At 40.7% G+C, this 27,024-nt stretch overlaps 2 protein-coding genes and 1 long non-coding RNA gene across 4 annotated transcripts; 2 read left to right on the top strand and 1 right to left on the bottom strand.

Moving 5' to 3' along the window:
• The first annotated feature begins 83 nt into the window (after positions 1-83).
• LOC124074654 lies at positions 84-4,396 on the top strand. Of its 2 annotated transcripts, XR_006845886.1 has the most exons (4): positions 84-210; positions 2,097-2,195; positions 3,596-4,334; positions 4,368-4,396. It is a non-coding gene; the product is annotated as an uncharacterized LOC124074654 (long non-coding RNA). The 2 variants fall into 2 exon arrangements; XR_006845889.1 differs by lacking the exons at positions 3,596-4,334; positions 4,368-4,396 and adding an exon at positions 2,640-2,823.
• Positions 887-8,067, bottom strand: LOC124074637 (leucine-rich repeat LGI family member 2-like). Its single transcript, XM_046417766.1, has 9 exons — positions 7,441-8,067; positions 6,575-7,324; positions 6,303-6,374; positions 6,042-6,113; positions 5,622-5,693; positions 5,398-5,469; positions 4,854-5,023; positions 3,534-3,698; positions 887-3,309 (listed from the first exon to the last, which is right to left on the bottom strand). Exons 2-9 carry the CDS (start codon positions 6,748-6,750, stop codon positions 2,474-2,476), a joined length of 1,635 nt encoding a protein of 544 aa, XP_046273722.1. The 5' UTR covers positions 6,751-7,324; positions 7,441-8,067; the 3' UTR covers positions 887-2,473.
• Positions 8,068-14,439: 6,372 nt separating this feature from the next.
• Positions 14,440-26,587, top strand: LOC124074658 (uncharacterized protein C4orf54 homolog). Its single transcript, XM_046417803.1, has 2 exons — positions 14,440-18,915; positions 22,355-26,587. Exon 1 carries the CDS (start codon positions 14,527-14,529, stop codon positions 18,889-18,891), a length of 4,365 nt encoding a protein of 1,454 aa, XP_046273759.1. The 5' UTR covers positions 14,440-14,526; the 3' UTR covers positions 18,892-18,915; positions 22,355-26,587.
• The last annotated feature ends 437 nt before the right edge of the window (positions 26,588-27,024 follow it).

Here is a 27,024-nt window from a genome sequence, read left to right on the forward strand (position 1 = left end):
CGGATTAGGCGATCGAGGAACGCGATCCGCATCACTTCCGGCGGCCCCAACGTCAGAGAAACGTCACGACGCATTTGGAATCCCCTCGTTAATGTGGGATGAAAATAACTAAGCTTTGTGAAACGAAAGAGGACAATATGGAACCACTACTAACATGGATGAAGACAAACAAAATATATGTTTTTACAGTAGTGACCTGCTGTATCCAAGGTCAGTATGTGACCTTATGAAAGGTTGAAAATGTATAATAGGTCTGTTAGATTGTAAAATTACCTATAGGCTCTGCAATTATGGAAAAGAGCTGGAAAAGATAATAATAGTTTCATCAATGGTGTGGTAGAAGAACTATTCAGATTCTTTACGTAAGTATATTATGTTAGCAAGCAATACCATCCTGTTAAAAATACTCAATAAAAACAAGCCACCTTTTACAATTTAATTTAATGGTTCAAACTTGAACATGTTTAGTTTAACTTTGTTTATTTGTTTGTTTGCTTTTCTAAATCAAAAGATCAAAAAAACAATAAATGTGGTAGGAGTAACAGTTTGGGAAGAGTTCTAGTGGATCTATTATTTTATTATTTATTTTTATTTATTTTATTTTATCTATTATTTTATTTGTTTATTTGAATTATGTTAAGGTTTGGTTTATAACAAAGCAATGAATGTGTAAGTATAAACACCTGAAAATAAATATAACAGCCTTTTGACTTTTGACCCCTTGTTTTGTGACATCACTGATTGGGGCAAGGTATAAGGTGCCTCGTGTTCGAAAGTCTCTATCATAACGATCAAATTTGCAGTGTTTTTCTACCTGATAAGATTCAGTGTGCATCCTTATGATAGACTGTGGAAATCTTGACACATCTCTTGTGACTTGTCTCATAGCATGCATGAGAGGAAACAGGCTGCAACTTCTGGCTATTACGTTAATTTTTAACAGAGAATCCAATAATTCTGTTTGTGCACAGGATATTTTCCACAAATGTGGTGGAAGCACACACATCCAGATTGTGTAATAAATAACTGCTGCTGTTGGTGGTACATAATGGACAGAAGATATATGTAGACTGTCGCCAGCAGCAGTGCTTTGCACAGATTTTGACAAGAGTTTATTTCAAGAGGCTTTTACTGTGGCGTCAATCATATCACCTAAACACTGAATTACAATAATAAACAAAGATGATGATGATGACTCTGTCCTAAAAGTGGTCATGTGATCTTGAAGAGGAACATCTTCTCTGAGAAACATGTCATTAAAACACCTAAATTGCTCTATTTTTGTACTTTAAAACAAACCATATAATTATGTCTGCTGTTGCAGCTGAAAGAAAATGCAGTCTGGGATGCCCGTGCTGTCAGCACTTTCAGTTTCAAACGTGCTGTCTGAGGCACTTTGCATTTGATTTATGGCCACATTACACAATCTGTGCACCTGCCAAGAACGGAGGACAGAGTGAAAGTAGTTGAATACAAAACACGCGGTTAGATTTTCTTTAATTCATTTGCACAAACTCATTCTTACATAAGACTGAAGGTTGTCAATGTAGTGTTGTGTAAAAGATCAGTTCTGCATCAATATTTTTTTTTGGAAAAAGATGCATGTACGACATTAGAATAGACTGGCCTGAAAGGGCAACAACAGTGTGTATTATTTTCACGAAATCTGTCAAAAAAACAACATACTGCTTCTGTTAGATCTTGTTAGCATTTTGTGCTAACGTTCAGCTGTTCAGATTTCTATTCCAAGCCAAATAGACTGTGATTAAATCTGTACAATCAAATCAAAGATCAGTAAAGAAAAGAGCACACGTTTGAGTCTAAAGATCTTCTAAATCTCAATTCAAGTCATATAACAACACACGATTAACCTTGTGATTGTAATTCAGAGCAACATTCAGCTTTATATATTTTGCATAGGAAACAGGAATAAATTATAGTTTGTTTTGCTAATGAGGCACTCTCTTCATACAGTAGCTTGTTATAGAAGTTGCACAGTTAGGCTTAAAGCTCATAACATAATATTTAAATAATACATTCTGCTGTATTTTTTAGTTTAGTTTCAAGTTTGAAGAAAACCTCTGTTTCATGCACAGGTACTGGGATGATGTGGCTTCAAAATTGCTACTGGCTGCTCACAAAGTTTCTCCAGTTGTCAAAAGCAAATCACTTCACCCAGTTTGGAGCATTTAAAGGTAACTTTTGATATTGTGGCGTAGCCAAACAATTTCCACACACATGTCCGAGCTGAGCATCTTAGCAATTTTGAATGAACAATTTGGGGTCTGCCATTTATCATTCCATAATTGCTAGAAATGCATATGAGTTGCAGAAGAAGTCTGACTAAAAAAAAACAACAAAGATATTTCTAGTTGCATAAGGAAGATATACAGCATTTGTGACTCCTTTATAGCATACACGCAATATACTAATACACTGTATATAATACTTTGATTAATTATTTTGTTAGGCATTATAAGCTCAAATCTACAATAATATGCTCAAAAACCATCGATTTTCCTTTGAGACTGGAGGAGAAGATGAAGTTCCTCCGGTCAGTGGTCACTACTGTAAATGATCGAGGCGACTGCACGTAAATGTCCTTGAACTTGTGAAACATTTTGGTCTCCACATCCCAGAGGTAGATTTGTGTGAAAGAATAATCGCTGCCCAGAGCAAGGTAGCGCCTGTCTGTGAAGGTGAAAGGCTGGAGGATCATCGCTCCTCGAGAAGGCAGAGCCTGCACCTCAGTGAACTGCTTATTGGCCCACTTGAGGACTTTGGAGTCACCGATATAGCAGGTCATGGTCAGGTACAACTCATTCTCCAGCCGGAAAGCTTTGACCGCCACCACGTCGTCAACAAGTGGGATTTCGCCATGAAGTATGAACTTCAGGGTGCTCTTGTTCCACAGGAAGATGACAGGTGGTTGAGAACGACTGGCTATGATGAGGTAGGACTTCCCTTCCACCTCGACAAATTCTGCATCTGTATCACGAAACCACTCATGGAGAAACTGGTAGGAGTAGAAACCAGTCTCATTGCGGTCTGGCTGATCAGTCCACTTGTACAGAGTGGACAAACCTGCCTTGGAGCTGTCTACAATCACAAAGAACCAATCACTGTCAATTTGAAAGACCTCGATGTCATTTGGCTTTGAGATGTTGAAGACCTCGATTGTCTGAAACTTGGTGAACTTGTTTTGCTGGTCGTCAAACTTGTAAATATGGGAACCACCAAAGAGCTGGGTCACAATTATCAAGACATGGTTGTCAATCAGAACCGACTTGCATCCAACAACAGACTTTCCTGTGAGTGTAAAGCATAACATACAACACAGAGAGTCAGACATTAAAAGACATTAAAATGATCATAAACTGACTCCAGCATGTTGCCCAGACCTGAGTGTTGTTTTAAATCTACAACAATACGACATGAGATGTATTGGACTTTTATGTTTAGAGTTATGGACTAAAAATACAGAACAGCACCAGACCTATGCTATAGAAAAGATTGGGTGGGTGGTGTCAAACCTGTTATATTGTCAAATTTCCTGAAATTCATTTCAATGTGATCCCACTCCATGACCACACAGCTGTTGGAGTTTGGAGCAGCCATCGCCACATAGATGTCCTCTTTAAAGGTGAAGATGTCCGCTGACATGGACTGAATGGGAATGGACTGATGACGCACGAAGTCTGTGAGATGCAGACAAAAACAGAAACTGCTAGACCTGCTGACAAAGTGAAAGAGTCCACATTTAGAAGCTCACTGCTTAAATTACATTTTTTTTCATGCTGAGATTCGTGAACAGCGCCTGTATGACCCTGTGCTGAGTTGTGACTGTCGTATCTTAGGTTTAGTATTTTAATGCAGCATACTTTCTTATTTTATTCTTGTAAGCAAAGTCTCTTTTAGCCACAATACAAAGATTTGTCTTGTCTGTCCACAGTGCACTGATAGTATAACTATTGTGAAAATAACACTTATATTTAAAAAAATATATATAATTTTTCCTTTATTTTCTGATTTTAAGCTCAAACAAAACAAGTGGAAAGTGCAGACATCAACAATATCAGATTTGTGTAACAGCAATATTATATGCTACATACAAGAAAGGACATAAAGTTTTTTTCTCCATATTTTCCCCCCCAAGAGTAATTTCTGTTTGGCGGCAATTAGCAAATGTTAGCTACCTGCTAAAGATCAGCAGTTTAAAATGGTCATTGTGAGCGTGTTGGCATGCTAACGTTAGCATTTAGCTCTTCTGAAGTGCAGCCACACAAAGGCTGCAGGCTCTTCTTGAACATCTTTGAACTGTTGTCACCTGGCAGGTGCTACAGGGCAGTGAAAGAATGAACCACTAGATTTAGAGACATTTTTCCCCCCAGAGCCAAACAGCCCATATACGCTGCCATTTTGCACTACTGTGCAACATTTGCACTGAATATTTATTACTTTAAATATATATATATATGATTGATTTATTGTATACAATTGGATGTTTCATGTTGGTGTTAGCTCTACAGATTTCATTGTATTCAAGTATACAATGACAGTAAAGGCAATCTTGGATCTTGAATCTTGACTCTTGGTCTTGTTGTTCAAGAATGTGTGTGCTTGAGTGAAAAATGTGAACATACACATGAGTGTGTATTTTCAGAGGCACACATGTTAGCAGGCTGGAAGTCTATTTGTTTTTGAGTGCGGAACAGTGCACAGTAGTGTCCTGTTGAATTATTTAACAGTTCTATTGATTTTCTTCTTTCTTTCTTGTTTTAACATGTTTAGCTATAGGCGTCGTGCCTGGGGCAGTTCATGCTTTGCCTTTGTTTGTGTACTTGTCATTTTACCTGTGGAGATGCACCCGCCCGGCGCAATAGGAACGTCATTGAGCCGCTTGCCCTTCATGTCACTGGGGCCCGCGCAGAAGACATCTGACACTGTGGCATTTGTGTTTTTCAGCCATGTCATCAGCCACTTGTTCTCACAGTTGCACTGGAAAGAGTTTCCTCGCAGATCCCTGATAGACGACAGAGGGAACAAAAAGAATCGGCAACATCAGGGGGACACATTTACTGAACAATACGATTTCTATTCATAATAGAAGACAAAATGACAATGACAATAACAATAATAAATGACAATCTCCATGATTGTCAAAATGTATTGCGATGAGCCAAATAACAGTGCTGTGCACCAAAATTTGGACTAAGTTGCCAAAGTACAAGCTTAATATTTGTGATGTCCAGTCCTTATCAGTCTTCTGGGGTTTACTGCTGCCAAACACAAAGCACAGCCTGAGTCAGCTTCATTTAAGCACCCTGTATGTAAAAAGACATCACACACACACACACACACACATATACACTGCTGACGCCACAACTGCTTACTCACAGTTCCAGCAATGAATCCAAGTCAAAGAACAGATCTCTTGGCAGAGACCTCATCTTGTTATTGGCAAGTGATCTGAAGCAGAGCCACAAAGAGAGCAGAGCACAGACAGGCACAACATTGTCATTTTAAAGTCTTTTTTTTTTATTTTGTCCTGGAGTGGTAACCTCAGTCAGTCTCAATAACAAGGTGCTTGAGCTCCAGATGGATGCTGACAGCAGACTTACAGGTGAGTTAAATCCCGCAGACCACGAAAGGCATTTTTGGTGATTGTTTCAATCTTGTTCCCTTCAATGAATCTGTTCAGTGAGTCACAAGGAAAGGCTCATCAGTGTGGACACGCCAAATGCAGTATATACAGTACAGTACATCATGTCAGATGGATATACTGCATCTGTGGATGCTGACAAACATCATTATGTTTATTGATGATATTTCTGGGCCATTGATGGGGCTTTGGGGACTGAGATGGACTGAACAGAGGGTGGGGATGGAGTAGATGCAAAACAGTCCCAATTCTGAATTATTATGTACTATATGTATCTAATTATTAATGTAAAAAAAAATATGAAGAAAACTACAGACAAAACATTTTGTAATTTTGCTGAATCATGTGCCACAATGAAAGTTTGCCAAATAATACTCACAGATATTCCAGATGTGGAAGGCCAGAGAAGGCATCGTCTTTTATCGTGGTCAGAGAATTTGCGTTGAGAAGTCTGTTGAGGAAGAAAATCAAAGATTAAAGCTTTAATCGTTGGCTCTTTTCTGTCTGCTCTAACTGCAAACCCCCACAGCAAACAGAAACAGCTTCATTACTGATGATCCATCTTTTTGTCTGTCCAGCTATTCCCTTACATATCAATTACTCATCAACCAGTTGATGACTTGAACGACTTTTCACTCACAGCAGCTGAAGAGAGGGCATGAGTGCAAACATCCCTTCTGTAATTTCAGAAATAGATCCGTTCACCAAGCTCCTGTTTGAAGAGACAAATCAAAGCGTAACTCGGTTTGGCACATGTTTAACACTCTGTACCACGCACACATCGAGCGCCAACTCTGCAGGGAAGCACAGAACAGCGAGCAAAATGTCTGCTTGAATGCAGCATTGATTCCCCCCCCTGATTTATTGAAGGGATAATCCACTTTGGCAGATGAATTGCGATAAGTTACTCACAGTGAGCTGATCTCACTCGGTATGGTCCGTGGGATCTGTGAAGTCCCGACGCAGATGATTGTCTCCTTGGAGCAGGAGCATCCTGAAGGACATTTGAAGTTCCTTTTAGATTCAGCTGCGCCAAAAATACACAGAAGCGCAAACCCGACCAGAAGCCACTGCTTGGTGCATGTCATGTTGCCTCTTGAACATTAATGGTGAGAAGTGAGACCGTGGTCGGTGCTGGCAGCAGCTTTCACCAGCAGCCTGGGCGACATCGAAATGCAGCAGCACAGTGGAAAGCCCTGACACAGGCTGATACGGCTGCAGCTGCGTCCCGGAAGGCTGCCTCGGATTCGGACGAAGGAGGGGTGGGGGGCAAAAAACAAAAACCTCTACTCATCGATAATCACAATTTATTGACAAGAAAGACTGTACAAGTGAATATGCGTGAACGTGTATTTAATATTTACTTGAATTTATGCCAGAAAACACATCATTTGAAGCAGGCAAATCAACGCGCGACACCCAAACAAAACTAAAACACAAAAATGTGATGATTTCAGATCCGTGTGGATGTTGGTTTTATCACGTGACACACTCTGCATACCAGAGCACTTAACTTAATGTCCCATAAGGAGGAAAATGCATTGAGTGACAGCAGCTCCACGCACGGCCAGGCTGACTGATGCGGGGAGGAGGAACTTGGTCCCAGTCTAACATCTGCCCCCATCAGTTTGCTTGGGACAGACACAACTGCTGCATTAATCACTGAGGGAACAACAGAGAGGTCATCTGTGTGAGCTGAGAGCGTACAACACACACACACACACACACACACACACACACTCGTGTTTCCATCACTTTTGCGGACATCATAGACTTACATTCATTTCCTGGAGGTTTGACCACCACCTACCCATGAAAATAAACATCCTAATCCTAACTCTGGCCTCAACCTGAATCTAACCTCAACCTAACCTTAAAGCAAGTCTTCACCCTGGCATTTATAAGGGACTTGCATTTTGTCCCATAAGTAAGGCGGTTCCTCCTGATGTGACTGTGTAAGCAGGTTTTCGTTCATGTGTGCTGTTACATGAATACACCACTAGAGGGCAGCTGCTGATAACCAAGGGGAAAGTCTTTGGACAAGTTAAGGTATAAATACTGGATCTGAAAAAAATGTGCTAATTTCTCTGTCTGGCAGTTTTATCACTGTCTTTAATCTTTAATCCTACAATAAAAGTAGAACATAGAAAATGTAACCACATACACAAATATTTGTTCAAAACTAAAGTCAAGTGATTTAAAGAAGAAGAAGAAAAACAAGAAACACGTGGTCTGTTTCTTTTCTGTCTTGTTTCAGGTAATTTTCTAACACTTATTTTCACTTTCTGACATTTTAGACACTTTCCCGCATATACTCAGGAGCAACCCTCATTTTAATATCCAATCTAACATTCTAAGTGTCTTAACGTTAAAGTTTTGTCTGTAATTTAATCTGATATTAAACCGGTCACAGCCTTCAGGTTCAAGTGAGGTACAATCATTGACCCAAAGCTATAAAACTGACTTTTCCACTATGTTATCTTTGCCCTTGATGGCACACAGGACCATTATTCATAGAAAGAAGTATTCACTAAACAATAGGGTTGTTAGTTGTCGCAGCAGGTCCTAACAAGGTGCTGACCTTTGCTGGAGGACCAGCAGTTTATGAGCACGAGTGAAACCAAATACCCACTGCCAGAAGGGAGCAACCGTACATGTCTGCCATTGCTGGCATAATTCATGACAGCTCTCATCTAGCATTGCTGTTTTTAGGCTAGAGTATCTCTGAAACACTCGGGCCACGTGCAAGCTGAAACCAGATGACGCCACAGCAAACATCTCTTTGCTATTTCTTTCTAGACAACCCTCGAGATGCGATTAAGGAACTGAAAACCCCTGCATAGAAACATTTCTGTCTTTATTTTCATTTAGCCTCCGTAAAACACAAACAGCTCATATCAGGCCCGACCATGTGATGTCTGTTATTCGTGACCTCTGACACAGTGAATGCCATATTATTACATTTTGCTCATGTCTCGGATGTTTGTACAACTTTATGAAGGTAATAAAATTAACTTGCTCGCTTTTTTCTTACTCGCAAGTCAAGCTACGACATCCAACAATGGCGGTGGTGGTCATCTTCACAGTCAGATTCTTTTGCTCTTATTTACAGTCGAAGGACTGATTTTGCTTCAAATGCGACACACTGTCCTTACACAGACAAGAAAACGTCAGCCTAAATTACTTTAGTGACTCTCCTACGGTGACGTCTGTGGCGTCTTTCCCCCGTAGCTTTAAAACAAAATAAACTGAAGAACGCAGAGTTTCTGAACACAAAATGAAAGCAGAAAATGAAATTTTAAAAAAAAATACTCTGGGGACTAAGTACACAATCCAGAAGAAGTTTACTGACTTATAATTATTGTTACTATACTTTTGCCCTTAAGTCTATTAGTACAAAACCAATGATCAGATTTACTCACATTAACACAGTAAAAACTTGTTATTTGATTATACAGTATTGAAATATTTACATAATTTATTTCCAACTACAACAGATATTCTCTTAAAAACAGGTCTCGTAAATATTTTATTAATGACTCAGTTATACTCCATTAATTACAACAACCATGGAAAACATAACCTCACCTCGCTGGTGTTTATACTTACTGTTAATGTGAGTGATAATACAATACAAATGCACTGATTATCACAGATTTTGTACTTTTACAATATGTCTGTAGTTATAAATGATGATGAGCTGCTAATTTTTGGGATTTTAACTTCACATGGTTAAAGGACGCAGCAAACGAGTTCACTGAAGAGGTTTTCCTGATGAACGAAGGAGCCAAACCAAAAAACAATTAAAGTGTTACACTGGAAGGAAGATAAACACCAGTTTCAACAATCTGGCAACCCAGAAGTCGTTCTTAACAATGGTTTATTTATGATCTATGAATAATTAATAAATGATTTATCAACAAGCCCCTAATGCACCATGCATTACAACTTAAAAACCTTCTGTAAGGGCTGAAAGGCCAAAGAACGAGACACCAGTAATTATCTGACCCCTTTTGCACTTTTCAGAGATGCGTTCTTCAGGTACGATATTTATAAATTAATAAACCTACTCAACCGTTCACCACCAGTAGGTCAGTAAAAGAGACCTAAATACTCACAGAGATCATTTATCGTCCTTAAGTGAATTGTCATTATCCGTGGTTTAGGGTAACGCTCTAATCCCTTACATCCACTAAACTAGCTCACATGTGACACTTTCAAATCCAAAGATGACCTTTTAACCTTTGAACTATGAAACCCTTGAGGTTTAGGAGGGTGTAACCTGGAGAAGTGCGGTGTCTGGCTGCTGGTGACTGCTTCACAGCAGGTGTTCAAGCGCTCAAACTTCTCCAGTTCCCACTCAGGAGCTTCAGGACGCTCAGCGGTCCGAATCAGAAACTCAGCTGTGCTGCTCGGCGGCAACAATCCTACAGGAAACACCGACATATCACACTGGAGTTAGACGTATACCGAACAATCTCTCTCTAGTTTATTTTTCTCTTTGCTCTAAAATGTAAAAATATAATTTAAGGGCTGGAAGAGATCTTAAAAAAAAAAAAGAAAAAAAGATCTTAATCCACAGTGTGACAGTACTGTATATAGAACTGTATATTCAAAATGATTTCAGCTCATCCCAACCCTTCATTGAAGCTGTAGGATGTTTACACTGAATGAACAACGTTTTAACGGTCATGTTTTAAGTGTCAAATGGAAATATCGTGAATGTTTGTGCATTATTGTGTACATTCTGTACACATTTCCACAGAACTCAGCCTAACGTATTGGTGTCTTAAACACTCTGGGATGTTCACATGAATTTGTAATAATTTGAAGAATATTTGCAGCATGAGTTTGTAATGACAGGTGAAAGGATTGTAACCCATTCGCTGAACTGCTCTAAGCACAAAATATTAGAGGTACTTAAACTTTTCTGCAAGGTTTGTCATTCCTTCTCCACTGGATTTATTACATTTATTAGAACGATACTGACTAGTTGATTTGGACATTCACATTTTTACCCGAAAAAACAAAAGCATGTTGTAAAATATGACACATTGTTACCATTAAACTGGTCGGCGGGATGTAAGATAATTAAATTAAATTTAGTCCCACCTACTAAGACAGCAAGTTAAAGCATCAGGAATCACACTGTTATTGTGTTGTGTTAAGATATTATTACTGTTGCACTGACTTGTAATAATCAAGTTCAAAGCAACAGAAGAACTTTTACATTTTAAATAAAATAAAAATAAAAACTGAATAACAAAGTTAGAAGAAGTAGAAGTAGAAAGTTTATCAATTTTTATTCACCTTTATTCATCTTACTAATGCACCTGCCTGCAGTAGGATATGCTGGTTTAAAACATACTGGATTTTCTGGGAAACAGATATTCTATCTCACAGGTTGTTTGTTTCTTGTTTTCACATTTAAAGCTGCGTGTGTGTCATCTGGTCAGATCTTATGTCTGGAGTCTGGTCAATCAGAGCTCCTGCTGCTGCTGCTCTGAGGTTTGGGCTAATTTCAACTTTTTTAATAAAAATTTGATAAAGTTAAAAAACAAAAAAACAACCTACAAGCTCCCCAGGGGCAAATTCCAGACTCCACAAGCTCCTATCAGATTTTATCAAATGCTTTGAAGCAGATCATGTAGACCCACGTCAGCTCTGCCAGTGGATCAACACTCATCAACTCTGAAACTTTGTCACTGTAAAATCAACACTTGTTAACGCTGGAAGATTTGCTGTGTGTTACTGTTCAACTTATCCTTCACACGTAAATGCTTATTTTTAGAGCAGGTGCTGTTCTGAATTTGGCCGGATGAGCGTGCGACATCTAGATGTTCAGCAGGTACGCATTGTGTGCAAGGCTTGAAACGGTCTTACCGCGGACTGTTTGTGGCATTGATTAATGGTGCTCATGATTTAACATCTGCTGTTTTAATGTAGCCACCGTAAGAAACTGATCTCAACATGCTTGCGTGAGCCGTGTCCCCATTTTAAATAGCTGCCTAAATTTATCAGCTTTGTGAAGGTCACTTCAACCTGACCGCTTGTGTTTGTGTTTTGGCACAGAACGACAAAAATTGAGGCTTTAATAGTTCTGACATTGAAGAAATGCATGACACACACATGATATTTATTTAGAGAGTTTGGAGTATAAAGGAGGTGATTATGCAGCAGTTTCATACTTTATGTACAGCTTAGTATTGGAGCCCAGTGGTTCCAAACTGAGGGATCAGGCCCCTCCAAAAGGTCACAAGATGAATCAGAGATGTCGTGAGAAGATTAATGGAGATGACAGTAGAAGTTCTATAAAATAAATGTATTTGAATTGTTTTCAATGCCTATTTTCATGAAATACTGGATGATTTTACACTTTTAGGTCAGGACAGGAGTTCAATCAGGAGTCTGTCAGTCAAAACAATGAAAACAAAAGGTGCAGTTTGATGGTGTGGTGAAGTAGTGGGAGCAGTCAACAATCACTGCAACAACCATCTGAAACATGACGAGACATTTTCTATTTGTTTTGTTTTATAAATTTATCATATTTTGTGTAAAATCCTAATCCATAAAGTGAGCAGTAGCTCTGGCTAACTGAGTGAAAAGTACAAAATCAATGTCCCCTCTAAAAAGCAAAATGAAAACAAGTAAAGTAAACCACAAGCACTCAAGTAGGTCAGCACAAGTAAACCACAAGTACCTCAAAATTGTGCTTAAGTACTGCCTACAAAAAACAGATTATTTCTAAGAGGCGACACCACACTAATGGCACGGAGGGTAAAAGTGGGATTTGCGGGTGACAAAGGCTTTATACTGGTGCCCTCTGTCCTTCATATGGCTGTCAGTGTGCCCTCCACATGGAGCAACTGTTGGCCCAACCCCTCCCTTCTGCATACCACCAATCTGGGGCCCCGTCCAGAAACAACAGTTGTGTCTTCAACACTTACACAGAACTCTAATAACTCGATCATTACCATGCAAGATAGCTTTATTCAGCATTGTCCCTGATGGCAAACGTTATTGTTGAACATCATCCTTCATTTACGTCGGTCCAATCTCCTGCGAGCCCCCCCCCCCCACCGCTGTCCAGTGGCAGGAGCGGGAATAGCACATTAGATTTCCACAATTCTCCATCTTCACCTACACATGAACTGCTGCATTTAGCGTAACTTCTTTTTGCTGACTGGCACCAGTTGGCGGTGAATATTTTTTTCCATCAAGGAAAGGCAGCTGCTTCATGACAGAGCAATGGTGGTACTACCACCACCGTACTAATATGAAGTCACTTGACATGATTCATGCTTAATACTTATTCCAGTGTTCTTTGTACACCCAAAGCACTCTTGCACTTCCACGAGACCTCAACTCTGCACACTGAGCAGCGATGTGGCCTGTAAACTGTGTCCACATGTTGTAATATCTTTGTTTAGGTCTTTGCGAAGTTTTATATATAGAAATATTTGTCACTATTTGTCAATATTTCCCATATCTATGAATGTTTTTACTTGATTTGTCCTTCAAACAGCCACGAGACACTCAAAAAAGGTCAAATATTCTCTACAGCCAGCTTAGGTTATACAAATACCCACAGGTGGAATTTAAGGGTTAGGGCTACCAAATTTACTCCAGTATGTTGATTTGATTCAGAATAATAACATAAATATAAATCAACCAATAAATTACAATATACTATCAGAGCTTAAGATGCCACATCAGTATATAAAGCAAGTAAAATTAGTCCCATTTTTATCATCCGACACATCAAAACGCTCATACATTAAAGGTACAGTACGCAGTATTTGTCGGTTGCTGTTTGTAAACACATGCCATTCTGGAGAAAGACAGTCCATTGTTGAGTCTCATTCAGAGGTTGTCTATTAGCTACCAACCCAAAATGACGACCTGGGAATAACACTTAACGCTCAACTGTCTTTCTTCAGCGTTCTTAATGTCCAGAAACATCCCAACACTGAAAAATAATAAGAGAACACAAGCTCACAGGCAGACAGCAGGGTCTCTTGTAGATACTAACACTGACACACGTTTGTAGTGGATCACAACTGAGAGGGGTTGCTTTTGTTTGAGTCTATATGGTGTTTATTAGGAAAATCCTGCATGGTATCCCTTAAACGCATCGCTAATTATTATTCAGTAATATAACAGGCTGCATATAATTCTGAAATGGGCCTCACTGCATCACAAGTAGGCTAATTTTAAAGTAAAATTTTGAACGTTTTTGCTTGCAACAAAGCATTTTAGATTTATACTTATCTTGTTTTTTTTTAATCCTATTTTATATCTTTCACTTTCTTTCTTGGTTGGGAAAACTGCAAGTACAATGTCTGGACAAAAACAAGAATTTTCCACCACTGCAGGTTCAGCAGTTTATTCAGGTTTTATCGCCATCACTGTTCACCTTTCTGTAATGTTGCCTTTTCAGCGCCTTGCATGAAGTCATATGTATACTGGGCCACGCGTGGAAACAGGTGGTGTTGACTCTACTGGCTGCAGTGATTTGAGAAAGACAACAGTGTCACGGACAGCTCGTGGAGGGGGAGCTGTTCTTCCGGAAAAGGTGCTGAATATCGGCACTTTTTGGAGGTTAGTGTCACGAGGTCACATGTCTCTTCTCGTGCAAAGTTGGGTTGTAAACATTTTCCTCCCCACACTGAGATACACACCAGAGAGAAACCATCGTGGGATTTTCCTCGGGACTCTCCCCACCCCCCTCCCCCCTCTCTCTCTCTCACTCACTCACCCTCCTCGCTCTCTGCGTCCTCCCGTCCCTCCAGCCTGCAGAGTTTTCCGTCCTGTGTCGGGATAACATCGTAAACGAGGACCACCTGACGGTAAGACCGGACTAAATGGAAGCAGCGGAGGAAACTCTCACTTACCGAGATGTCACCGGACTTCACAGGAAGCTGCTCCCAGAGGACAAGGGTAAGGACACCACGGACAGTAGGGGCCACACCACCGAGACAAAAAGCGACGAGTCCAACTATGTGGATCTGGACATGAAACCGGACGGCGCAAAAACCGTGAAAGTAACTTTCACTGGCGAGGGAAACCAGCTGTCTGTTGTGAAATGCGACAATTCAAAGAAAGGGGGGCATGTCAAGGAGAAAACAAAAATCATTTCGGGGGACTTACTGGAAGAGCAGTCAGGGGACAAGCGGGCCACCGTCTCTGGGCCTGTTTCGGACGAGCCTCCTTTGGAAACTCCGACCAAACTTCCTAACACCGATCAGGACTCGGGGAATGAGAAGCAGCGCCAGGCCGAGCTCGACCCGAGTGACTGCAGTGAACACGCGTGCAGTGAGAGCGATGAGCTCCAGTACACGGACATGTATCTGAACAGCAAAACGGAGTCTGATGATGGTGCCAGCGCGGTGCTGTCCGACCACTGCGGCTCCGACACCGTGGAGGACGAGTCTCACTATATCACGACGCACGAAATACAACTGACCGAGCTCGACCACGACGTAGACTACGATCTGGGCCGAGGGACGTGTTGGGATTTTGAAGACAACAACTTGGTCTATTCCTTTGTGGATTATGCGTCTTTTGAAAGCGACGAAACGCAGGAGGGGGCTTTGATATTGGAGGACAGGAGCCGGGCGAAAGTGCAGTCTAATCTTGGTGGAGCGGTTGTCAGCACCGAGCAGGAGGACAGTGATCTGTGTGACTCGGATGAAAGTGTGGGCAAAAACCAAAGCGGAGACGCTCATACCGGGAAAATTCATTTATCAATAAAAACGTCCTCCCGGGCGGTGAACGAACCTGCCAGCATCTTTGACAACAGCGTCCGTGGGTACGCAAAGGACTCTGGAGACAAGAGTCACTTCTCTTTTGTGAGCTCTGGCGCCAGAGCGGGGCCCCTATGCGATAGAGCCCAATATTTCATCCCTGCTCCGGGACGTCAGCACCTTGCAACCAAACTAAGACGGAAAGATATTAATGAGTATTCCAGCGGAGCGTCCAGCTCCATTAGTGAGCTGGATGACGCTGATAAAGAGGTGCGTAATCTAACCGCCAAGTCTTTCCGCAGCTTGGCATGTCCATACTTCGATGCTATTAATCTTAGCACCTCGAGTGAGTCTTCTGTGTCGGAATATGGTCTAAATAAATGGTCAGCTTATGTGGACTGGAATTATGGAAACATATCGCGGGAAGGAGAGCGGAGCGTAATTGCGCACAAGACTTCGAGCGCAAGTTGGAATTTGGAAATGAATAAGAGTGTGGACGGTAAGAGGCATGGTAAGTCCATTACCGGCATGAAAGCTCCGCAAACCAAAATGTGTGCACTTAACAAGGGAACAGCTTCTCAGCAATCTTCGTCCTCTAGCAAAAAGATTGAACTGAAAGATCACGTTCAGCCAAAACAGCGTGGAGTCACGCTGAATTTCCGATATAATGTTGAAGAGCCTGAAGGCGCCAGACGTCCAAAATGCTCGAAAAAAGCACGAGCCAGTGAGGTCAGTGGGACTGTGTTGGCCAGGTCAGGGTGTGAGATGCGGTACCATCAGACAGATAGCACGAGGGGCACGCACAAACGAGCAGTTTTTGCATCAAGTCTGTTGAAAAATGTCATTTCCAAAAAGATGCAGTTTGAACAGGAGCGCAAAATGGAGAGGGGTGAAATCCGTGACACGTACCCAGCGCTCTCCCCGTGTTTTCAGTCCAAAGATCAAGACGGGGTGAAAGAAAGCAGTCAAGGAAGAAGCTTACAAAGACAGCTATCAGAAACAAGTTCAGGATTCACTGTTGATTCTGCAGATGATCAACACCTGGAGGGCAGCAGACCGCCTTCCTGTGAGGCTGCAGAGGAGCAGAAAAGCATCAAAACACCAGATGATTCAGAAAAGTCACAGCCTGAGCCCCAGAAAGCACCACTCAGCCAAAGTCAAAGCAGTGCTTTCAATTCATTAAAAGAAGATCAGCCAAAACCTGTAAAGGAGGCTGAACCCGCATGTGTAAGTGACACAGCAAAGGACGGAGTAGACACCAGCAGCATGTTGTCAAAACTGCTTTTTGTTCCGAGCTGCCAGCTAATTTCAAAAGACAAGGATCTTCCAGAGGACTTGCCAAGTCCTGCACCTGTGACAGGTGCATCTGCTGGTCTGCAGAAATGTGAAAAGGAGTTCAAAACAGGCAGTAACGAAAACAAACCAGGCAAAGATGAAAACGAGAAGGGGGAAAAGCCCCCTGAGATAAAAATATGCCTGCGAAGTGTGAAAGAAAATAAAGGTTGTACACTGAATATTGCCAACCTGTTAACCCCGAAAATAAGTCACAACACTGTTAACACATTCAAGACAGCTGGTGATGCGAAATGCCACATCCTGTCTGCTTCAGACAAAATCCCAAACTTCACTGTTAGAGACATAAGAGACACCAAATGCAAGTTTCAAACACCAATATATCATGTCAGAGATGTCCGTAAATTGGTCAAAAGCTCATACCGCTTTGTTTCTTTGGATAATAGTGATGGTAAATGTTCCACAGCAGCTGATAAACTTGAAGAAAAGACCCCAAAAGAGCCAGTTAAGCATATATTACCATCTCCCATTGTGATTAAATGTCAGTCTGTAAAAACAAATGTTAAACAGCAAGCAGCTGAGGTGTCACAGAAACAAGCAGGAATCTCATTTGAAACATCTCAAAATGAAAGTGCAGCACCGCACTGCACAACTAGCAGGGTGCCAACGGTTGTATCCAAGCAGCTACATGCCGACCAGTCAGAAGTTCAACCAAATGCTGAAAGCAAACTGACAAAGCAAAGGCAGGAGAAGTTTACAGGCGAGGCAGCTGACAGGAGGAACGAGCCTACAGTTCCTAAACAGGCCGCGTTAGAGAAGCTCAAAGCTGCCGTCAAAACAATGGAGCAGCTTTATGTTTTTGACAGAAATGAGTGGAAGCGTAAAACACAAGCCCCACAGCCGATCACGGACAGTCACGTGTTGTCTCTTATCGCCAGCGAGGAGCAGGGAGCAGAAGAGCTGGACCCAGCAAAAACTGATTGTATTACTAAGTCTATGATAAATACCACAGACACAGTCAAACCACAGGAAGGTAAAAGAGCTCTGAAAATCATCCATGTTCCCTATGATGATGATGCGTTTAAAGCACAATCGCAGCAAAGTCAAACATTTAGCAACAAAAGCATCCTTCATTTGGGCAATAAGGCACACGTAAGCATTAGTTCAGTCAGTAACCCTGTTCCACAAAGCTCCGCCCTGCAGACATCATCGACTATGAGAAGCTCCAACACGCTCGTGGCTCCACTTTCGGTGAAAATAGAAGCGCCAAAAAGCAACCAGGTGGAGCAGGGAAAGGTCAAAATCATTCCCACTAATCCCACGATCACACAATCCTCTTTGGACTCTGAGAACTACTTAACCATACCAGGGCTGGGGTACACCAACGAAATCAAACTGCTGAATCAAGAGCCTGTTTCAAAGGAGGTGAGTTCAAATGTAAGCCAAAACAAAACACCAGAGCAGATCAAGTCTCCATTAATCATGGAGTACCCAGCATCAAGCATCTACCATCACTCGGGGGCAACAAAAGGACCTCAAACACAACAGCAGGTCTTGTGTTTCTCGCCATCTGTCCCGACTGTTTCACCTTCTCCTTCTTCCGGAGAGACAGTCCCACAAACTCAACGCAAGATGCTTCTGGATCCCACTACAGGACATTATTACCTGGTGGACACACCCGTACAGGCCACCACAAAGAGGCTGTTTGACCCCGAGACAGGCCAGTATGTGGATGTACCCATGCCTCATCCTCCTGTGGCACCTGTTGCCCCTGTTACCCCTGTGCCTCTCTCTTTGTCCCCCCTGGCACTGAGCCCGGGAGCTTACGCCCCGACATACATGATCTACCCGGGCTTCATCCCCTCGCCTACTCTGCCCGCCCAGACGGTGCTGCCACAGTCACCGTGTCACTCTGAGGATGCAGTTGGAGAGAAGATAAAAAACTCCAGAAGCCCCAGACTGGAAATTAATGCAACAGGCAGTGAGAGTGCGTATTACAGCGCAACAGGTGAGGCTCCACGAGGTCCACTGCAGCAACCTGTGAGCTTGGGACATGTGACCGCCAGAGGAGGTGCAGTGAGCTCTGACAGGAAGCCAGTTATCAGCATCACAACGCAACAAGGTCCAAGAATCATTGCCCCACCCTCCTTTGATGGAACAACCATGAGCTTTGTAGTGGAGCATCGGTGACCAAGGAAACATCTCATCATACATGTAAGTTAGCACATGTCCTGCACGCGTGATGGACACAGTGCCATGCTTCTTCAGTTACCTTCTAACCTGATTAAAAACACCAGATGAATTGTTGCCTCCTTCATTCCTACTGTTCTGTCCCAAAGTGAATGTAAGTGTGAAATTATTAGTTTGACACTTTAATACATTTAAATATCTAAAACAGTATTTCTTCAAGAAATGTCACACCACACAAATGTAAATTGCACTGCACAAAATGCCTCGCGTATGCCAGCCTTCTTCTGTAGGTCAGCTGAGTTCATTCACGGTCATCAGTGATGAAGAACCATCAAGGGCCAAGTACAAACCTCTATCATCTCTTAGTTAAAAGTTTGAAGATACGACTTAAATGATATAATATGACTTCATTCTGAGATTTTAAGATTGAAAGTATATTCTTAACTTTGGAAAGAGAAAACAGGAAAGAGATTTTTTTGTTTGTTTGTTTGTTTTTTTGTTTTTTTTTACAAAAGCATCCACCATCCCCAGATAATGTGTACTAGTATGTGGAAAGCGAACCCTGAGCAAGGATTATTTTGTCAAACTGAAATAAAGGATTAAGCGCTGTTTTGAGGAACCAGAAAAAGAAATGTAAAGAACAAGCAAACAAACATAAGATTATCTCAAAGCTGCATTATCATGAAGCTTAACCATCAAAAATGTAATCAGAAATGAACATTTTAATGTACACAGTTTTCACAGGACCATGCTCACACAAGCAGCTACTCGGGTATACAGCAATAAGTGCATATTTGTTAGTCCCTCTGTTCTCGCGTTAATAATCTGTCTTGTGCCTCAAGTGGTCTCATTGTACATCAGCATAACTTTCATACCGTGATGTTCCTAATGGACCAAATGAATTCTGACATGATTTTTGTGTGGTGAACGTTGCAGCAGCTCAGCTCGACTGCTTCAGCAGTGGCATGTCAGTGTTAATAGACATGCAGTAGCTTCATGACAGGTAACCTGACTCCACTGAGCTGTGGCTCGACTTGCTGGGAGACTGGATTTTCAGGCGCGGTCCAGAGCGAGTTCCCTTTTCTCTGCATTACACATCGTCGTGCTATTTTGATAGTGCGACACGAGTTTGTTTACATGGTTTATTCTCAGGGCTGGAAGGTGTCGCAGGAAACTATTCCAGTCAGTGACACCTTGCATCAAGTTATTCTTAATCAGTGTTATAAATGCTTTAATTACTCGGATAGCGTTACAGTCCCTTAATGTGTTTGTTCCTTGTTTGTGACATTTCATGAAACTTTCTGCGGGCTGAATGAGTTGGGACAATTCTTACATTATTATATTAACCACCAGTCCACAGCTGATATGAAAAAGAATTATTAGACTATGGTAAAGGATGCAATAAAACTACTGTAAAGTTTTCATTTGTTTATAACATATAAACTAGACTTTTGGTTCAGATATGCATTCACATGAAACTCTGGAAAAGAACAAGCCAAATGTGTAGTTTGCTAAATGTTAGCTAAAGGTTAGCTAAAACAAAATCTTCCCTCAAGCCTTCTAAAGCTCTGCTCCATGTTGTCTGTCAAAGTAGAGTCAGGCTCTACTTTTTCAGAGTTAACTTAACACCCATCAGCTCCAACTCGACCTTTAGCTGCACTGTGTCAATCAGCTGCGGTTTGGGGCTAGCTCGTTAGCTTGCTTACTGTTAGCATGCTAACACGTTTTGCATATCTTATGACCGAGTTTGTGTCAGTATTCCAGTCTCTTGGAGTTTTATAACTTGTTTAACATGTATATATTTAGCATACACAACAACTTTATGATTTAACATTAAGTGTCCCAGTAAGCCGAGTACCAGTAACTGAAACACCAAAGTGAAATTCAACCAGTACTGATGATGTTATTATTGTAAGTTATTATTAAAATATGCACAAGAGTCAAATTCAAGTGTTGTTCACATCAACAATGAACACATGAAAACATTTTAAAGACAGTGAAAAAGGAAATGACTGACTAAAATAAATGTACAGTCGAGAAAATAAATCAGTCATTTAAATCTGTCTCCGTTTGTCTGAAGCAGTTCTATTGGTGCTTCATCATGTTTGGATCTGACTTTTGGCAATTGTTGACACAGAATATGATACTGTTAAAACTAACATTTGCATCAAAGTAGGCTTTAAACACCAAAAGCAAAAATACTCAGAATGGAGACTGGCTCATTTAAGAAAATGTTTATTACTGAATTTTAATTAGTGAGGTATTAATGTTTAAAAGTCACTGCAGCTGATAAACGTGGGGCTAATTTCAGCTACTGTATCTATTGCTGGATGGCTTATGCTTAGTTAATTTATATTTTGTAATAATCTGAATCTGTAAGTAAAAGGTAACTTGAGCTGTTAAATACATGCAGTGAAGTAAAATGTACGAGATTTGCCTCCAATATAAAAGAACAGAAGTAGCATAAAATAGAAAGTACATGAGTACAGTACATGAGTTAATGTACTTTCATACTTACATTCCCCCACTGCTAGCTGACTCCTCTAAGACTAGAGGAGAAATTTATTTTGACTCTTTAGAGATGGCCTGCAGCACTTTGCAGCAGTGCAAGACAGTGTACGGTTCTGAGAGTAGAAATACTGTATCAAAGCAAGGCCTGACAGTAACGAGTAAAATACAGGAAGGAAATAGAAATATACTGAAGAAAGAAACAGACAGAGGAATTCACTCAACCTTTTAAAAAGCTTAAAATTCATTCTCAGTTTCACACTCACATGCTGTATACACTCTTACAACAAGTCACAGGTCATTCTCAGCTAATGTGTCAGAGAATTAATACGACTGCATGAGCATGAGGGATACATGTGGATTCAGGTGCGTGGCAGACAGGGGCCTAACATGGGGTTGAGAATAGTGGTGTGAAGAGGAACCCAAGGTGTGTGTGTGTGTGTGTGTGTGTGTGTGTGTGTGTGACTGGTGTGGGCGTTTGCTGCGTGGGGGACGCGGGGGCATGGCTGGGATAGTGATGCAGGAGGAAAAGGTCAGGCAGTGTAAAGTATTTGTTGTGCTGATGCAGGGAGAGGACAGCTGCTCAGAGAGATCAGATGCTGCTGCAGCTCCAGCTTGGAAGCGAGTCTGTGGAGCTGAGATGGGGTCAACTTTTTATAGCCCCCTCCCCCCCTCTGCTTTTTCCTAAAGGTGGGGGAAGGGGGTGGAGAACACCGCCGACCTCCAGCACTCCTACGTAAACAAATCGAGCAGCGTGCCCTCTGCAGTGATTTGACTGAATCTGGTCAGCTGGTTCAGAGGCAGGAACTGAATCAGCTGACCACGTCTTATGACAGCGACTTCAATCATAAATCAAGCAAAATCTAAATAATGTTTCTCCTCTAAAATCTTACCTTGTTTTCAGTGTATTTGTCTGAGTTTAACACCCATTTTATGTCTTCTCCATCACCCCCAGAGATCTCCACGGAAGAATATGCCTCGAAAGTGTAGTTTTCACCCTTGTCAGCCCACCTGTGATCTACTTCCCAGAACAACTTCCAGGACAACAATTTCTATCCCCGCTCTTTTGCGTTGTTTATTCACGCAGCAGATGTTACTGTATTCTGTATGCATTGCAGCACTTTGTAGGGTAGATGCATTCAGCCACATCCTCTGGCTGATGCTCTGCCATATTGCTATATGAATCTGCTGTGTAATACTTTCCATTCAGCTGCTGTCTAGAACTCCTGAAACGCTGTTTGAGCGCTGTGGCGTGTTTATTCAAAAGGAAACAAGGCAGGACTTTTATTACGGTACGACACCATCAGCCAAGCCACTATTTTATTATTATGAATTTAATGGTACCATGTTTTTAAAGTGAGACTATGTAACTTTGTTCATGCTGGATACATTACAGTGAGTCAACCTTGTCAGTTTATCCTAGTGGCGAAATGTGATATTGCAACCAAAAATCCCTTGTGGGATAAAAAGCATTCTCTCCTCTGACTATTATTATAAAGGAGATACTGGCCAGAAGGACTGAAGCTTCTGTAATCACAGACACAAAAACCTGTGTGCGGCAGGCCATGATAAACAACTTTTGGTCAGAGGTTCTGCTAAATTGTCAGATGACTCTGGAGATCGAGGTAGAGCTTGGGATCAGCATGGGATCAGAATTGCCTACCTGGACTATCAATAGTGTTGCACAATTGAAGGAACAATTTGAAGAACTTCTGATCCTTATTGTCACATTATTTGCAGAGGAGTCCTTGTCCATTTCACTAGCAGAGGCCATGGAGGTGTTTCAAAAGTGTCCACAGTTGCAAGGCACCAGGGGTGGATGAGCTTTGAGATGTTGAAGGCTTTGGACGCTGTGGGGATTTTTTAGACCCTCATTACATGAGACTAATTTCTACAGATGCAGCCGCTTTTAAAATGTGTTGGAAAAGAATGGCAGACAAAACAAAATGGTGCACTTTTGTCTTGCACTGAAAATGTTAAAATATTTTTAACTTAAAGTGGCTGAAAACCACTAGAATGTGTCAGCACACATCAGGCACGTCGTAACAAGAAAATTATGATTTTGTTTCCCACAACGTGCCTCCTCAATCAGTAAAGGTGCCTGTGCGCTGGCAGACCAGGATGGTGGGTCTCATTTTTGAAAAAGGGGACTAGAGGGTGTGCTCCAACTATTAGGGTATCACGTTATTTAACCTTCCTTGGAAAACTTACCAGGCTATTGGCAAGGAGGGTCTATGAAATGTTTGTGGTGCTGTATCTGGTATTAGATACTATAGAGGTGACATTATTACTATAAAGTGAGAGCTGTGTCCACATTTTCTGCAGGAAGTCAAGGTGTTCTCAATGGAATGGTGCTAAATCAAATTTGAGTTTTTGGTATGGTATCCTCTGGACACATCTCTGCTTGTTGTGGATGATGTGATTCTGCTGAAATCGGATTGGATTGGATGACTTCTAGTGCACACAGGGATGGTTTGTGACCAGCAGTAAACCTGCTGGTAAGAGGGTCAGAACTTCCTAATCTGAGTCATGGTGCTCTTCCAGAAAATGATTGATTATTTCTCTCAGATTTTGAGGGAGCATTCAAGACCTCCTGCTGGGAGGTGACCACAGGGCAGACACAGAATGTGCTACAGGGGTTACATATCCCATCTGCCTGGAGAACACCTCAGGATGCGCCAGGAAAAGATATAGGACACAGCAGGAAGGACAGGAGGGCTGCTGCCACCCTGACTCTCCCATATTTTGCAAACGTTGAACGATGGACCAGAATTCAGTGTGTCATTATCCTGTATCCTGCTCTTTGTGGCCACAGTGACCGCTGTTAATCAAAAGTTACATAGTCTTGCTTTAATTCACACAATAATTTTGTAATTACATTACATAATACGATCACATTGATTACAATTAAATAATAATCTAATAATTACATAACAATCATCTTACAATTACAGTCAATACAACCACAATGAAACACCGTTTTCTGAGGACAGGGACCATTTGTCTGCACTGAATTAAAAAGAGACCCACAGATTAAGGGGTAATGTCAAATCACCAGTTTATTTTTTTTAAGTTTCAAGATAATTAATTCAAATTATTATATTTCAAAATATAAACATATCTGACATTTCTATGTATCATATTACTACTCTTCATATTTACAATAAGTCCATGTCTCATGTTGTACATGAAGTACGCCTAACTCCTGTGTCATGACTCACAAAATGCTGCTAATACCTGCACAGCCGACGCTGTATGTAAGTGGTGTATGTTTATAGTATACATATTATATTTTATATACCCTCCTCCCATTTAACAGTGAGAAGAAAAGAGAAACACAAGCGTGTTACTCAGATGAAGCAGAGCTGGGACTCTGGTTTAACATTGTACTTAGGTCAGTATTTCCTAAGTAGCGTTGGGCCTAATGAGTCAGAGCCAGCTGAGACATTTTAGGGGAAAACTTCCTCTATTGGCGTTGCTTTGTTTTACACTTTTGTGTAATGAGATGGGAGTTGTGCGTATCTGAATGTGTTCGTGTTGGTGGCCGTGAGTTATGTATGGCATTTCAGCATTCTGTGAGCGTACAACAAGGAGTCGTGTTACTTCACTGTAGACAGGAGCGTACACACTGTACATGTGTTGGGTGTGTCTACACACATTACACACAGCAGCAATGTCAGGTTTTTTTTTTGTTTTGGTTTTGTACCTCTTTAGTTTAAATGTATTTGCACTGAGATTTTCATTAAAAAAACATACTGATGTATTATTGCTTTCTGTACAGTAAAGCTCTGTGTTTATTTTCTTTTTTTTTCTGCCCTGTTTCCTTTTGAATATACAGTGGGACACCACAGGTCATTGTGCTACATTTGACTCCGTTATACCAACATCCCACGTAGAATTAATGCAAACCGTAGACTGCTATTTTTAGCATGTTTCAAATCTGAAAACATATTAAAGGTATTTGGAGCTGCTGGTCAGTCTATGTACCTAAATCCTGTAAAATACACGTTTATTATGCCTCTGTGACAGTCTTTATATAAATTGCCCTCTGAGCTGATTTCATAATAAGTGATATGAACTTATGCAGTGATTTGGAAGACTTGTTGTTGACTGTGCGGTAGATTGGTCATGTTTGCTTTTTAGAGCAATTTCATGTTAGAACATTTAAAGAACTTTGAGGAGAAAATTCACTTAAATTTGTACATTTAATCCATAACACATTGTACAATCGAAAATTATAAATCTTTTGTAGAGAAATGACATTTTTTTTAAAAAAATATCCAAAGTAAAAAGAAATCACCAGCTAACCTTTTAAACTTTGAACAAGTCCAAATTGAGAGATGCCAAAGATTTTTTAAAGTATGTGCTTGATGACAAGCTGTCTAAAAATGGATGATAATAATAATAAACACTTTAATTTCAAATGAATCATTAAAGCACATTTACATATCATTGTAAAACCTGGTGAAAACTAACACAAGCAAAAAGCATAATTTGGATTATCCACTAAACCAGCTATACTTGTGCCATAAATATAAAACTTCCTTCTCCCTCATGCATTTTATTAGTATCTTGTATGACCTTTTGTCTGTGATAGCAATGTACTTAATGCACTTGGATTGTCAATATTTTGTCACTAACACTGACAGCGATGAATGGCTGTAAACATTGGTGATGGCAGGAGCACTATATGGACTTGTTAATTGTAAACATTGTTAATTGATGATGAATTTTACCCAAAGGTGCACTGTAACATAAATAATGTCATTTGTTTTTCTGGACATTCTTCCAGATGTCCTTCAATAAACCTGCTGACTTTGAGGTTGAATGTGGGAAACTGACTGCATCAATGCTTGCCTGTGTTCAAAGAAAGCGTGTTAAAAGAAGGTGAGATGGTCTGAGACATGTGCATTTATGACTGTTCTAAGAAAAGGGGCACACACTTGAATGAAATGCCTTAATGGCCTGTGGGAATATGTAAATGTTTAATGCCTGATATCACCTGTGTTGTGTGTTTGCCCCAGAGAAAGACAGCGGTCAGGATGACCTTAGAGGGATACTTTGAAAAGAGAAGTAAGTGCTGTGTTTGCACTTACAAGTCTGAAAGTAATGAATATGATGGATGAGTGTAATGTAGACTGACAAGCCTACATATGTTTGCAATAAATTCAATATGCAAGCTGCTGAACATGTCTGTGTCCATGAGTTTAAATAATTTTCAGGTCCAGATGAACTCTTTCTCTGTGAGATGAAAGTAATTGTGCAATCAAATCCCTCTTTTTGTTTGTGTTACAGCTCTTGTCCAGATACTGGGCTGTCAGAATAGTAAAGAGTAAAGACTAAATTATTTCATAATCACAAATATAGACATTATATTTTATAATACAAATTATAGTATAATCATATGGTTATTTATTTGAAAGCTGTATAAAAAATAGTACTCACAGTATATTTTTAAAATAACAAACACTGTGTTCAGTCATTCATGTGTCCTACACTACTCACACAATATTTTTGTGTACTTGTACATTTTGAAATTCTGAAATAGATTGTTCCTGTACACTGGTACACATTTTATTCGTTGATATTCTGTTTAGACCATTTTAAAAATTTCACTTCCTTTTA

The sequence above is a fragment of the Scatophagus argus genome, chromosome 2, assembly GCF_020382885.2.
Source record: "Scatophagus argus isolate fScaArg1 chromosome 2, fScaArg1.pri, whole genome shotgun sequence".
NCBI lineage: Eukaryota > Metazoa > Chordata > Actinopteri > Scatophagidae > Scatophagus > Scatophagus argus.

What these genes read in the sequence shown, in the direction of transcription:
- LOC124074637 (XM_046417766.1), bottom strand. Translation starts at nt 6,750, where the DNA reads ATGACATGCACCAAGCAGTGGCTTCTGGTCGGGTTTGCGCTTCTGTGT. An exon ending in CCGAGTGAGATCAGCTCACT is followed by an intron (nt 6,375 to 6,574) that starts GTGAGTAACTTA and finishes CTCTTCAAACAG; the next exon opens with GAGCTTGGTGAACGGATCTA. An exon ending in GGGCGGGTGCATCTCCACAG is followed by an intron (nt 3,699 to 4,853) that starts GTAAAATGACAA and finishes TGCATCTCACAG; the next exon opens with ACTTCGTGCGTCATCAGTCC.
- LOC124074658 (XM_046417803.1), top strand. Translation starts at nt 14,527, where the DNA reads ATGGAAGCAGCGGAGGAAACTCTCACTTACCGAGATGTCACCGGACTT.